Raw genomic sequence first — 12,802 nt, 5'->3', positions numbered from 1 at the left:
GATAGTTTGATGTGCTCTTTCAGAATATCACAACCGTTTCAACACATCGGGAAATCGGCGTTGCTGACCTTTGCTGACCTTTAAGGTCTAATGACCTGTGTTTGGTGGTGCTGCCTGGTCCAAAAGTGTTATCGGTATTGTACAGCGATTGTCTTACTGTCTTGCGCCAACTCCTGTTACTCTCTGGCGACGTGAAGCGGAATCCAGGTCCTCGTAGCGATGAACAGATGAACATGATCATTGAGTCGTTATCTGTGCTCCCACCTATAGAAGCAGGGCAAGCTGAATTACTCAACGAAATACGGACTATCAAATCTAAACTAGACGCCACTGACAAAAAAGTCACCGAGCTATCCACTAAAGTCGCAGCAATCGAGGGTGAGCTTTCGTCATTCCGCGATGTCCCCAAGAGGGTACAGGACCTGACGGATACAACTACCTCGTTATCTAGCGGTGTCTGCACCATAAAGGATCAGATAGACAAGCTTGAGAATAGAATGCGGAGGAACAATCTAGTGTTTCATGGCTTGGACGATAGCTCTTCCGAGACGTGGGCCCAGTCCGAAGCTCTGGTAACTGACCTGTGCAAAAATAATCTAGGCATGGAGATTCCGCCCCACGCAATCGAGCGCGCCCACCGCATTGGACGCTATCGACCTTACAGACACAGACCAATTATTGTCAAGTTCGCGTCTTACAAAACGAAAGAGCCTGTTTTGAGTGCTGGCCGATTTTTAAAAGACACCGATATTTCTGCCACGGGCGACTACTCATTAACAGTTCGCACGGCTCGCAAGCATTTCTTGGCCTTCGCCAAATCGCAATCTGTGCCTTTCAAGCTCCGCTTCGACAAGTTGTTATTGAATGGCAAATTGTATACATTTAACCACGAAACCTCAAGCATTGTTGAAAAAGGCGCATAGCAGCAAGAGCCTGTCGAAAGGCGCATTGTATCGAGTGCATCACTTCCTGCTTCTACCAACTCCGCGCCCCGCTCTCTCTCTCGGTCATTTTTACCAATATTAGAAGCCTCCTACCAAAGCAGGATGAACTTAACAGCCTTATGTCCTCCTGCGATTGTGATATAATTGCCTTAACCGAAACATGGCTTTCCGCTAACATATCTGACACGGAGCTCCTGCCGTACGTCACCAAGTACAAAATTCATCGCTGTGACAGAGAGGGCCGACGCGGGGGTGGCGTGCTCCTCGGTGTTCGAGACTGCTTTTCGTCGTCTGTCATACGTGTGCAATCAAGCTTAGAGATTGTATGGTTAAAAATTGACTGTTGTAATAGTCATGCCATCATCGGTGTATGCTATCGCTCACCAAGTTTTCATGTTGGTTTCATCGATCAATTGCGCTGCGACATGTCTGTCGTTACTTCTCGCTTTCCTAGCAATACTATCATCCTGATGGGCGACTTTAATATGCCTGGTATAAACTTTTCTTTCACGTGTGTAACACCTGGATCTGCTTCCGTCGATAAGGATTTTCTCGAACTGTGTCACGACTTCAACCTTACGCAAGTGGTACCTTTTCCTACAAGAGTTTCAACCAGCTGTTCAAGCACACTCGACCTAGTTTTGTCCACACGTCCTGGCATTATAGAAGCTATCTCTGATATCGGGAAACTTAGCGACCACAATGTGGTACACTATCAACTACATGTATCCGTGCCTAGGCGCCCTCGTTCCAAGAAAGTTATTCGTCTCTACGACAGAGCAGATTTCGAAGCTATCAACGAAGAGCTTCAGTCTGACTTCTCCACATTCTGCCGGGACAGCGCCAATAGGTCGGTCGAGGTCAACTGGCTTTTCTTTAAAAATAAACTCTGCAACCTTGTAGAAATTCCTATTCCCAAGATCACTATTCCATGCTCGCAGGCCGCTCCATGGTTTAATCGCTCGCTCAAGTCTCTGGCTAGTAAAAAGAAGAAAATGTTTCGCCGTGCCAAACGTTCAGACTCCCAGCATGCTTGGGAGAGATATCGTTCGGCCCTTTCGCTGTATAGGAAGTCTCTCAGAACGGCCAAACTTAAATTATTTCAATCCGACCTTGGGTCAGTTCCGAGCTCAAACCCCCGGAAGTTTTGGAATTTAATTAACCCGCGCCCGGTCCCAGACATCCAGCTTGTAGACGGCGAGGGCACACTACTGGATGCGTCTAGGCCTGCTGAAATCCTCAGCCGCACCTTTGCCAGTAACTTCACTGTCGAAGCCCCCATCTCTGACCAGCTGCGCAGTCCATGGCATACTCCTCCGCCAATGGCACCTTTCGTAATCACGGCTCATGGTATAACGAAGTTAACTGATTCGTTAAAAATGTCATCATCTGCTGGGATTGATAACATTAATGCTAAGGTCTTGAAAGGCACCAGGACAACCTCTGCAGTCTCTCTCTCAGTCATCTTTAATCAGTCGCTAAGCGAATGCCAAGTCCCCTCTGACTGGCGTATAGGTAAAGTGATCCCTATCCATGAAAAGGGTGATCGATGTTCCCCAGCCAATTACCGCCCCATTTCACTAACTAGTGTTCCCTCAAAGCTTCTCGAGCACATCATTCACTCTAATATCATCAGCCACCTAGTTAATCATAATCTTCTTTTCCATCGGCAACACGGCTCTGGAAAGGGTTACTCATGCGAAACCCAACTAGCTCAGTTCGTCCATGACCTCCACGATAACCTCGACAGTCGCTATCAAACCGATACCATCTTCTTAGATTTTTCAAAGGCCTTCGACCGTGTTCCCAACAACCGTCTGTTACTAAAACTCCGTCGTTTTAACATTGATGACCTCACCCTATCGTGGATCCGCCAATTCCTTGCTTTACGTTCTCAGTTTGTCCAGGTCAATGACTGTTGTTCCGCACTAATCCCGTAGTCTCTGGCATCCCGCAAGGTTCCGTCCTCGGACCTCTCCTATTTATGATATACATCAACGACCTCCCTGACCGCCTTTCCTCCCACATAAGACTGTTCGCCGACGACTGCGTCTTGTACAGAAAAATCACAACCGCGGCAGACACAATAACACTCCAAGATGATCTCAGCCTGGTGGACGAGTGGTGCAAGGAATGGCTCATGCCTCTTAACAACGACAAGTGTTGTCACATCACGTTTTGTCGTCGCATTCCTAAGTTTTCATGTTCGTACAGCATCAATAATACTAGCATCCCGTCAAGGTCTTCATACAAATATATTGGTGTCGTACTTCAATCTAATCTTTCTTGGAACACGCACGTCTCCACCATTGCCGCAAAGGCGAACCGTACGCTTGGCTATCTACGACGGAATCTTCGCCTTGCCTCCCCCCAAGTAAAACGCCTTTCCTATCTTACCCTCGTTCGACCACAGTTAGGATATGCTGCTGCTATCTGGGACCCCTCTGTCGCGTACTTATCTAATGAATTGGAAAAGGTCCAAAACCGTGCCGCACGGTTTATCACTAACAATTACTCCACTACCGCTAGCATTTCCCAGCTAAAGCTTCGCCTTGACCTACCACCTTTATCAACCCGTCGATACATTTCGAGGCTTTGCCTTTTCCACAAGCTCTATCATTCTCTCAGACATTCCTTCGTTTCCCTACATCACACCAGCTCACTCCATCTCTCCACGTATTGACCACCATCTCAAGGTATCACGTTTCCGCTGCAGAACGACGGCGTTTTCTAACTCATTCTTTCCCAAGACATGCGTTGATTGGAATAACCTCCCCACCGATGTCGTCTCTCATCTTCCCCCCTATCGCTTCCGCAGTTCATTGTCCACATTTGTTTCGTTATAATGTTCATTCTTTACGTCACATATCGATTACTGCATTAATTCGCACATTTTTCGTTCGTTTATTCTGTTATGTTTGTTCGCTTGTTCAGTTATATTCTGATATGTTGCAGTCTATGTACTTTTTATTGCCTGTTTTCTATTGTATTAATATGCTTTCTTCGTTGCCACCTCTGCCACTCTCCCATGTAATGCCCTCTGGGCCCTTGGGATTAATAAATGAAATGAAATATCAATTCAGGGGAAAACATAAAAAAAAGGAAAATATGCACAGTGATTGTTTAGTTATATTCTATTTAATATTACATAGGCTACACCATTCTATCCAGCTACCCATCAGATGAGTTCATGTGCAGCACGAAATAACTTTGAAACAATTTTCTTTTATTGTTACGTTAAGCCAGTGTGTGTAAGTTTTCCTCAGCATGGAATAACGTTTTTATGTGGTTTCTGTTGCGACTCAGTTCTTCTAACCTCTGGTGAAAGGTGTTTCCAAACTGAAACAGCATTGCTCCTATCTGACAGCTCCAGGATTGCGGGAGCATCGAACATGCTTCAGGCAGTACAAGGGAAAGTGATGGGTATGCTTCACATGCTGTATACAGCACTTTATTCATATTAACCTAGGTTCGAAGGTGTTCAGGAAAGCCAAGGCATCAGAGAGAACATGTTCATGGTGGCAGAATCTTCTCTTCTCCAGCTCCTAGGTCACATGCACAGGCGGGCACAGCAGACTTTGGTCTAGCCAGCAGGTCATAGGAAAGAAGCCTCTAGGGAACATTTTAATGAGTGCTGCCATTTTGTTTGCTGGCTTGAGTCAGGCAAAGGTACTGCGGATGTTCCAGTTCCTTCGACTTGCATCAATCAAACGCACGCGGTATTTCAAAATGCAGCGTTGCTACCTGTTTCCAGCCATACAAACAGTAAGTTGAGTACCTTTGCATGCATAACCCACTGCAAAAATTCTTGGCCCCAAAAGTCCAGAATGCATGATCTGGAACCACCCATGAACCAATGACCAACTGCTGCTGTGAATGACCACAAATTGATAAACATTCCTGACTTGTGTTGGAACCGCAGTGCACGGTATGCTGCAGTCTTGACTGATTTGCAAGGATAAATTGTACAGCGACGTGTTAAGAAAAAGGCCACCACATACATATAAGTCACACAGCCATGTTTCAGGTATGGGAAAATGAGCAGGCCACGGTGCTTGGAGAGCTGAAGGATAAGCAGTTGGTCTTGCTGGAGACGCAAGATGCGATTCTCCCGGTCACTGTGCTTTAATTGGAACTTAAACACTGATGGAGGCCCCACCAACAAGATAGTTCACTTTGAGCTTGTCACGGTAATTGTGCTGGCTAGTTTCAATCATTTCCCAAAGATGCAACAACTTGTGAATTTGCTTTCAGCTTTCAGTCAACTGTGGTGGGCAGTAGCAACAACATGGAAAGGAAGGGCCTTGAGGAAGCTCTAGCTTACTTGATCAGCAAGGGGTTGGAGATCGACATGCTAATCACCGATACGCATACGGGTGTAAAAGCCTTTTTAAAACACACGTATGTACAAATTAAGCACATATTTGACGCCTGGCATTTAGCGAAAGGTAAATATGAACATCAGCATGTGTTCCGTTGTGCAGAAGCAATGTAACGCATTGTTTTGAATGTGTACTTCCGTTTAGCCCTAGGCTGTCTCGTCTGAAAGTACAGCTTGAGAGGATAAAATCTGCTAACATTTTATTATGCATTCTGCTTAGCGATTAAGAAGAAAATTTGTGAGGCTGCGAAACAGAAGCGTTACAAGGAGCATGGCCTGTGGTGCCAGTCTGTGGTACGCCACCTCTATTGGTGCGGTACAACCAGTGACGAAAATGGTGACGTTATCCTCGCAAAGTGGACATCCCTCATGAGGAATGTGGCCAACATCCACGTCCACCCAAACCCTCTTCACCCAGCCTGCTTTCACGGCGATCTTGGTGAGAGACTTTGGCTGCCAGAAGGTAAGCCCAGAGACATAACATCGTGCATGCGGCCATCTACTCTGTTCATGTATGCAGTAGACTCGTTAATTCAAACTCGAAGCGTCCAGCACCTTTCGCTTGAATTATCAGAACGTAACCAAAAACTTAAAATATACTTATATACAGGGTGTGTGCAGAAAAACGTGACCCGCATTTAGGCACGTAGCTTGTTGCCTACCGAACTAACGAACTTCCGTTGGCGCACGATGGTGCATTTATGCGTGCGAAATCTGCAGAAAAATTGTGGAAGCCATACTCAGCTTATAAAATAAACAGAACAACGAAAACGTCGGCTTCCGTGCATCAGAATAGGGCAACATGGTGCACGTAGGAGAGTTGTGTTCAAGTACCGCTAGGGGAGCTATCAGTGCATAAATCGAAACGATGTCCCACATGGGTGCTCATCGCCAGTACCCCTAGCGGTGCCTGCACATAACTCTCCTGAGACCGAAATGCACTACCATGCACTGTCATGACCGCCCTATTCTAATGCATGGAAGCGCATGTTTTCGCGCTCTGTTTATTTTTTTACTCTGAGTATGGCTTCCAGGATTTTTTTGTAGCTTTCGCACGCATAAATACGCCGTCGTGCGCCACCGGAAGTTCCTCGGCTAAGTAGACAACGAGTTACATGTAAAAAATGCGGGTCACGTTTTTCTGCACACACCCTGTACTATATTGTCCTTGTGCCACCAGTAGGTGGTTATGCAAAGCACACAAAGAAATTTGCTTTAAAATGTGATTTTTTTTTCATTTTTGGTATTTTGTCGAGTCTATGAGCACCCCCATACTTTGGGCTCAACAGTTCTTAAAAAAGTTTGCAGGCCAATCTACAAGGACACTTCCCCATTCATTCAGCGCCGCTGCTCTGCCAAGCGGAGCTTCCGTCAGTAGCGAAAAAACATGAATTAACCGAAACTAGACCGTTGTAATTTAAATCATTTCCATTTCCATAGTAACATTTCCATAGGCATGTTCCTTCAAATTTGAGTTCAATGCTAGTCACAGGCAAGACAAATGTACCAGATCTACCTGAGCCTTTGTTATCTAGGGAAAGTTGAGGAAAATGATTAACCCTTTGTTGTTGTCCCATTGTATTAAGAATTACCAGTGAATAGCTGCTGCTGCAGGTCGTCCAGTATAACCCTGGAGGTTCTACTTCGTAGGTTCTGAAAATTTCTGCAAGTTGCGGGAGATAATTATGGCGAAATCATTGACAGCTGACCTTCCACAAGTGTCACCACGGGAACAAACATATGGTCTGGAGGCTTTCCATAGCCTCCTCATTCATTTTGCCCCCAAATCCACGGCATTCTCCTATGATGGCATGATGGCAAGGTAGGTGTCTGATAACATACTGCTGTAGTGGTGAATGGACAGTGAATGTGTGCGATAACATATTGAGCTGCATGATGGAATAGTTGCTGAATTTACCGTTATTGGTTGCCAGGATACGCATCGCGGCTTTCCATTATAATTTCAATGCTGAACGTATTGTTTTGAAGAATGACGATGGCTCGGACAGGTGCACCTTGAAACCATCTAAGCAAGCAAAGCGGAGGGGGGGGGGGGGGGTTCCACTGAAGGAGTGCGGCTCATACGGTTTGTGCAACTATCATGTTGCATTTTTATATTTGGCTCATTGTAACAACACGGACATTACAGGCTACATTATAGGCTGTTCACCGAGCTCTTCAAATGTTTGGAGCAGTGGCCTTCCTACAAAGAAGCTACGTTGGCCAATACAACCACAACCAAGCCGTCATTGTGCGGCACATACGGCATTAAGCCAACTCTGGAGGATGCTACAGCTGTGCATCATTCCCGCTTCAGAAACAGCAGCATTGCAAGCACACAGTAAGTCGCAGAGATTAGCATAGCCAGAAGGCAGTGTCAAGGGAGGTCCCCTGAAATATTTCCCTAGAAAAGAACTTGTCAACAAATTTTCTCTATGTTGTCATTTATTTCTTCCCCAGGTGACCAGTCCCTTGCTGGAGTACAGGCAAAATATCTCCAAATCAGACTGTCTGCACGTGGAGGGTAGACGGTGCATATTTTACGAGCCTATACGTCCACTCTCCAGTTATTACCTTTTCAAACATTGCTCTCAGCGAAAAAGCCTTACCCCAGAGAAGATGCAGATCATGCTCTTTCTTTCATAGAGTGTACAGCTTTAAGCAGAGCTAGTAATATCAGTCGGGGTGACCAGATCTCGTTCTTGAGCAAGATTACAGCCACGTTAGCTGCCTTTGGTGAACAATCATTGATTTGGACGAAACTGTTGGTTGAGACCGCATCAATGGTACCAGAGCTCGAGGTAACTTGTTACTGTAACTAAGTTCCATTTTTTGGTAACTTGGTAACTTAATTCAGTGCTTTTGTGCCAGGATAACTTTCAGAGGAACTCATTTCTTTTTCGGGTAACTTTACCAAAGTATCTGAAGCTATGTTCCAAGTTACTTTTAATTCACTTTTCACTCATGTCCACATATTTTCCATGGCATTTTATGCCATAATATGTGATATTCAATCAAGTTCTTTTTGACGGGTAACTTCTCCATCTATGAATTCCATAAATTATCTTCATTCCATAAATACTCACGAAATGGAGCTTGGGTGGCTAAAATCTTCCTCAATAATGATTCACTCACATTGTGCTGGTATGGTTAGCTCTTCTTGAAGCTGTACATGTTATGAATCACTGGAAGGGGTACAACAAAAATTTCGTTGTTGACGTGGGACTACTTTGTACACATCTTTGGAAGGTAACTTACCAACCAGAAATAAATGTATTGCACCAAGCCTAGTATGCTCGCAGAAGCCTAACACGTAACACACAATACTACAAAGTAGCACTTCACATTGCGCATGCACGGGCAGAGCCAAATCAGTCCAACAGGCTAATTCCATCCGAAATGCGTGTACGTAGCAGACGGGAATGCCTATCTTATTCGCCTAAGCGCACATCCGGGTATTCTTCGTCGCTGTCCAGCACCCAGTCCTCTGCCGTGCACTAAAACCACAAATTCTCGGTACGCTGTGTAGCGCAGGGCCCTGCAAAAGGTTGCAAAAAATACATTGAGCTCCGACAGAGCAATGCTGTGAGCACAGTGAAGTCCTGGTAACCAAAGAATGTTCCTTTAAATTTTATTGTTGCTGCCTGTGTGTGCCGGATTCCATGATCACCAGTGACCCATTTGCCACGATAGCCAAAAGCGGGAAGCAATGGTGGTCCGACATGCACAGGGTGTGCTCAGAAAGGCAAAAGTAACACACATATATTCAGGTTGTAAAGTAATACACATATTCAGATTGTGAGCTCGGAATCTCCGCTTCAGTTGCCGTTCGAGGGCTAGTATAGCCCTATCAGAGCTGTGTCCCATTAAAAGTACATATTGTAAATCTGCAAACTTCAGCCCGCAGGTGCTGTTGTGGACAGGGCATCAATGGTAGCGGAAGAGGGGGTGGGGACAGCTAAACTTGTTCCCACAGGAGATACAGCCTGACTAACAGGGGTGTAGTAGCTATACTGTGTTTAAAGGTACAGAACCCCCAATCATATGTCTCAAGATTCAGCTCCACTCACAACAAGACTACAAATTCATTTTGACTTTAGAAAAATAAAAATTTAGAAAATATCAGGGCACTCTAAATGTGAAGTTGACGAAACCAGTATAGATAATAAACAGGACTGTAAGCTACATATTGGACTTAAAATGCAAGAAGATACAAAAACAATTTAAAAATAAAGCTTCATGTCTGAAACCAAATGAAGTTTGAATAAGTTACAGAAAAATCCAAAACAAGAATCTTGCATTCACAAGTATTTGACATAAACTAGGCAGGCATAACTGTTCACTTTGAACAGTTGAACTGTTCACGATGCCAGTGTAAGGGGATTGAGGAGGATGGGGGGCGCCGACCACAGTCCTGAGCCCGCGCGCTCAGCACGTTCCGCCGCCCCTGCAGGACATGATCAACGTGCAAAGTCACTTCAGGACGTGGACATTACCAGGTCAAAGGTAAGGCTAAATACCTGTTGGTGTCGCCACTAGAGCAGCGTTCCATGTAAAACGGAGGCTCTTTCCGTAGGAACCGGCTGCGCACCTGAAGCTGCCTCCTGTGCAAGCACATGAGTTGGAAGAGGTCGTGCACCGTTATGCAGTCCACACACTCGTCATCACATACTGTCCCCGCGTCGAGCTCTCTGCAGCAAACGAATTCGTTGGTTTCCTGCGGGCGGCACCGACCGCACGTGCACCTGCAACATGTTTCATGTTACGCGTGCACCCGTGGCAAATATATAAGAACGTGCGACACGCTATTTGAAACTCACCATTCGTTACTTTGAGTTCGACATTCTTGAGTGTATGGGTCCGAGGTCTCGGTTTCAAGGGACGCGCGCACTGGTACAGGGTCCGTCGAAAACGGCGAGTCGTTGTGGTTTATGGTGACCGTCAAGTCATTCTCCTCATCAGAATACACGTCTGAATCGGGCTCAAGTCCCGTGAAGCTGTATTCTGATGCGGAGTCGGTTTCCATGATTGCACGTTAAGCGTAACTTGCTTCCTTGCGTCTTCAATGCAATACAACACATGGGAATCACGGCAGACGAATCTCGCGACTGACGTCACGGCGAAGCGCTCGTCGATTCCGATGCCACCGCCTGCTCTCATAGTTTCAGTTTCGCTCTATCGTTTTTGCTGTTTATAAATTATGCGCGCACGTTTATTGGAAACGGAGGCTGCTGTCAGCATCTGTGGGCGGTCTCTGCTGAAACCAACCTTCACTTAATTTTGGGCACAACCGTTGCCGATCCTCCCTTTAAGGCGGCGCATCATAGACGGCACTTCGTCGTCTACAGTCGAGGGATGGCGCAGCGAGCCAAACGGTTCGCGCAGTCACCGCTTCACAACATTTTGGCGCTTGCTTGTAAATGCAGTACCGCTGATGTAACATCTTCTTTCTGTGTTATTTTTTGTTTTCTCTTGGCGCGCGACGGGTTAATCGAAATCTTGTGCCAACATACGACCGCTCGTGCTCACCCATGCCAAGTCCAATACTGTAAACACGCATATCGCGCTCAGCCAAACGGAACAATGAGGGTTGTGCAGTGATGTCACGTTTAGTCATGTGACTCGGGAAAACATATTGCCGCACCGGCGTTACAGTAGGAGGGCATGTCGTGCGTTGTTGCGGTATGCGTGATATTGGAAAAACACATGCTGTTACCTCATTCGGCCCGCAGTAAGACGCATGTGACGCATCCACATGTTTTCCCGAGTCACGCGGCTCAAAGGCGCTCAAAGGCTGCGCGTGACGTCATGTGCACGAGCCTCATTAGTGGCGCGGCTTTTGAATGCGCACAGGCTGTCCAGCTGTCTCCTGAACTTCTTCGTTGAGCTGTTGCTGTTCCCTGCTGTGTTGTTGTCGGGCGAAGGGCTAGTCACTAGTCGTTTCGTGTGATTTCTGCAATGCTTGCGCATATAACAGACGAAATCTCTCGTAACATAAAAACCTAGGTTGGACACGACGCGGTTGAGACAGGTTGGTGTCGACATGTTATAGCCTACCGACATTACGCGGAAATTGCGAAACGAAACCGCAACCTGTTTTCTTTATTTCCTGTCACCCTGGGCTTAGAAATTTCAGAGCACGTTGTGGTGGTGCAAAACGGTTCATTTACTTGCACAGTCAACGGAAATGCAATAAAACTGCAAAGAGGCTGCATAGCGTTTCCCATATCCTTGGACATCAGTGGAGGATGACGAGAAAGCCAAAAGAGAAGAAGAAAAGGGAAGAAAAGCAGGGTAGAGGAGAAAAATGTGTGTGCGTGGACCATACAGCTGCTTGGAACGTAAAGTGCGAATGGAGGTTTCCAGTTTAGTCGAGTACATAATTCGGGTCTGTTGGCTCATCCTGGTCGTCACTAACCACGGCCCCAGACTTCGCCCAAGTACAGATCAGCATTCCGTGAACTGGGTCTCTGATGTCCCATTCGTCTGGGAGTGACCTTCACCTCGTGGATCTCGGAGTGAGAGCATTTCATAACAAATTGCCATTGTGAGTGTTATCTTGCCTATCCGCGCAGGAACTTCCAGAAATCCGCTCTAGCTTTCTTTCTCGTCCTCGTCGAGGCTGCCGACATCACATGACCTTGTCTCGATTAGCAAAAGGCACACGGCACACTGATTACAATTCTTCTGGCTTAGCGTGCTTCCTTCTATAATCGGGAACTCTAATTCGCATGCTTCGAGGATAGCGAGGGTCAACAGGCTCTGGAAGGAGGTAGTCGTTATAAATTCGCGCAAGGTACACCACCCTTTCCCCTTCCGAAAGGCGTCGTGCAGTACCTACAACGAAGAGGCAGTACTGCCGGTTGGTTATACGTGGAGTTGGCCGTGGATCTGGTACCAGTAGACATGTGCGCACTTCCACAGACCGCACTTCCTCAGTTCCGGTACGTGACTCTGTCCTGTACGCTTGCTACCGTCCGCCAGTTGGTCCTGATATTTCGTGAATGTTCCGGTCACCATACACGACATGTTTAGTGCGGCACATAACTGAGCATCGATTCAATATGTCGTTCCACTAGAGAGGACTCCCAAAACTACAGCGGTGTTCACGTCCATATGGTCTTGTCCGATGCTTGGTGGAACCTCAGTGTCAGCCACACCCTTTAGTGTGCACATTTTGCACTGCAGTGTTAGTTCACTGCGCAGTCCTTTTCTGCGTTCAGAAACGACTTCCATGTCCGCAAGTGCGCAACTGACTGGGTGATAGATTCCGAGCGCCTTGAAGCTACTGAACAGATGCATTAGTGAAGACAGGCGTAACTAAAGCCCACAATATTGACATGTAACTAAAGGCCAAAACGTTGACATGTGACTAAAGCCCACAATACTGACATGTAACTAAAACCTAAAACGTTGACATGTAACTGATGGCGAAAACATTGACATGTAACTAAAGCCCACAATACTGACATGTAAC

General features: G+C 46.4%; 2 protein-coding genes across 2 annotated transcripts; one reads left to right on the top strand and one right to left on the bottom strand.

Moving 5' to 3' along the window:
* The first annotated feature begins 233 nt into the window (after positions 1-233).
* LOC135392868 (uncharacterized) lies at positions 234-923 on the top strand. Its single transcript, XM_064623545.1, has one exon. It carries the CDS (start codon positions 234-236, stop codon positions 921-923), a length of 690 nt encoding a protein of 229 aa, XP_064479615.1.
* Positions 924-8,751: 7,828 nt separating this feature from the next.
* LOC135392851 (uncharacterized) lies at positions 8,752-10,351 on the bottom strand. The gene is made up of 3 exons (XM_064623542.1): positions 10,146-10,351; positions 9,846-10,070; positions 8,752-8,863 (listed from the first exon to the last, which is right to left on the bottom strand). Exons 1-3 carry the CDS (start codon positions 10,349-10,351, stop codon positions 8,752-8,754), a joined length of 543 nt encoding a protein of 180 aa, XP_064479612.1.
* Between the last annotated feature and the right edge of the window lie 2,451 nt (positions 10,352-12,802).

The sequence above is a fragment of the Ornithodoros turicata genome, chromosome 1, assembly GCF_037126465.1.
Source record: "Ornithodoros turicata isolate Travis chromosome 1, ASM3712646v1, whole genome shotgun sequence".
In the NCBI taxonomy this organism is placed as follows: domain Eukaryota; kingdom Metazoa; phylum Arthropoda; class Arachnida; order Ixodida; family Argasidae; genus Ornithodoros; species Ornithodoros turicata.
The sequence above is the reverse complement of the archived record's forward strand: the minus strand, read 5'-3'. Positions and strand labels throughout refer to the sequence as shown.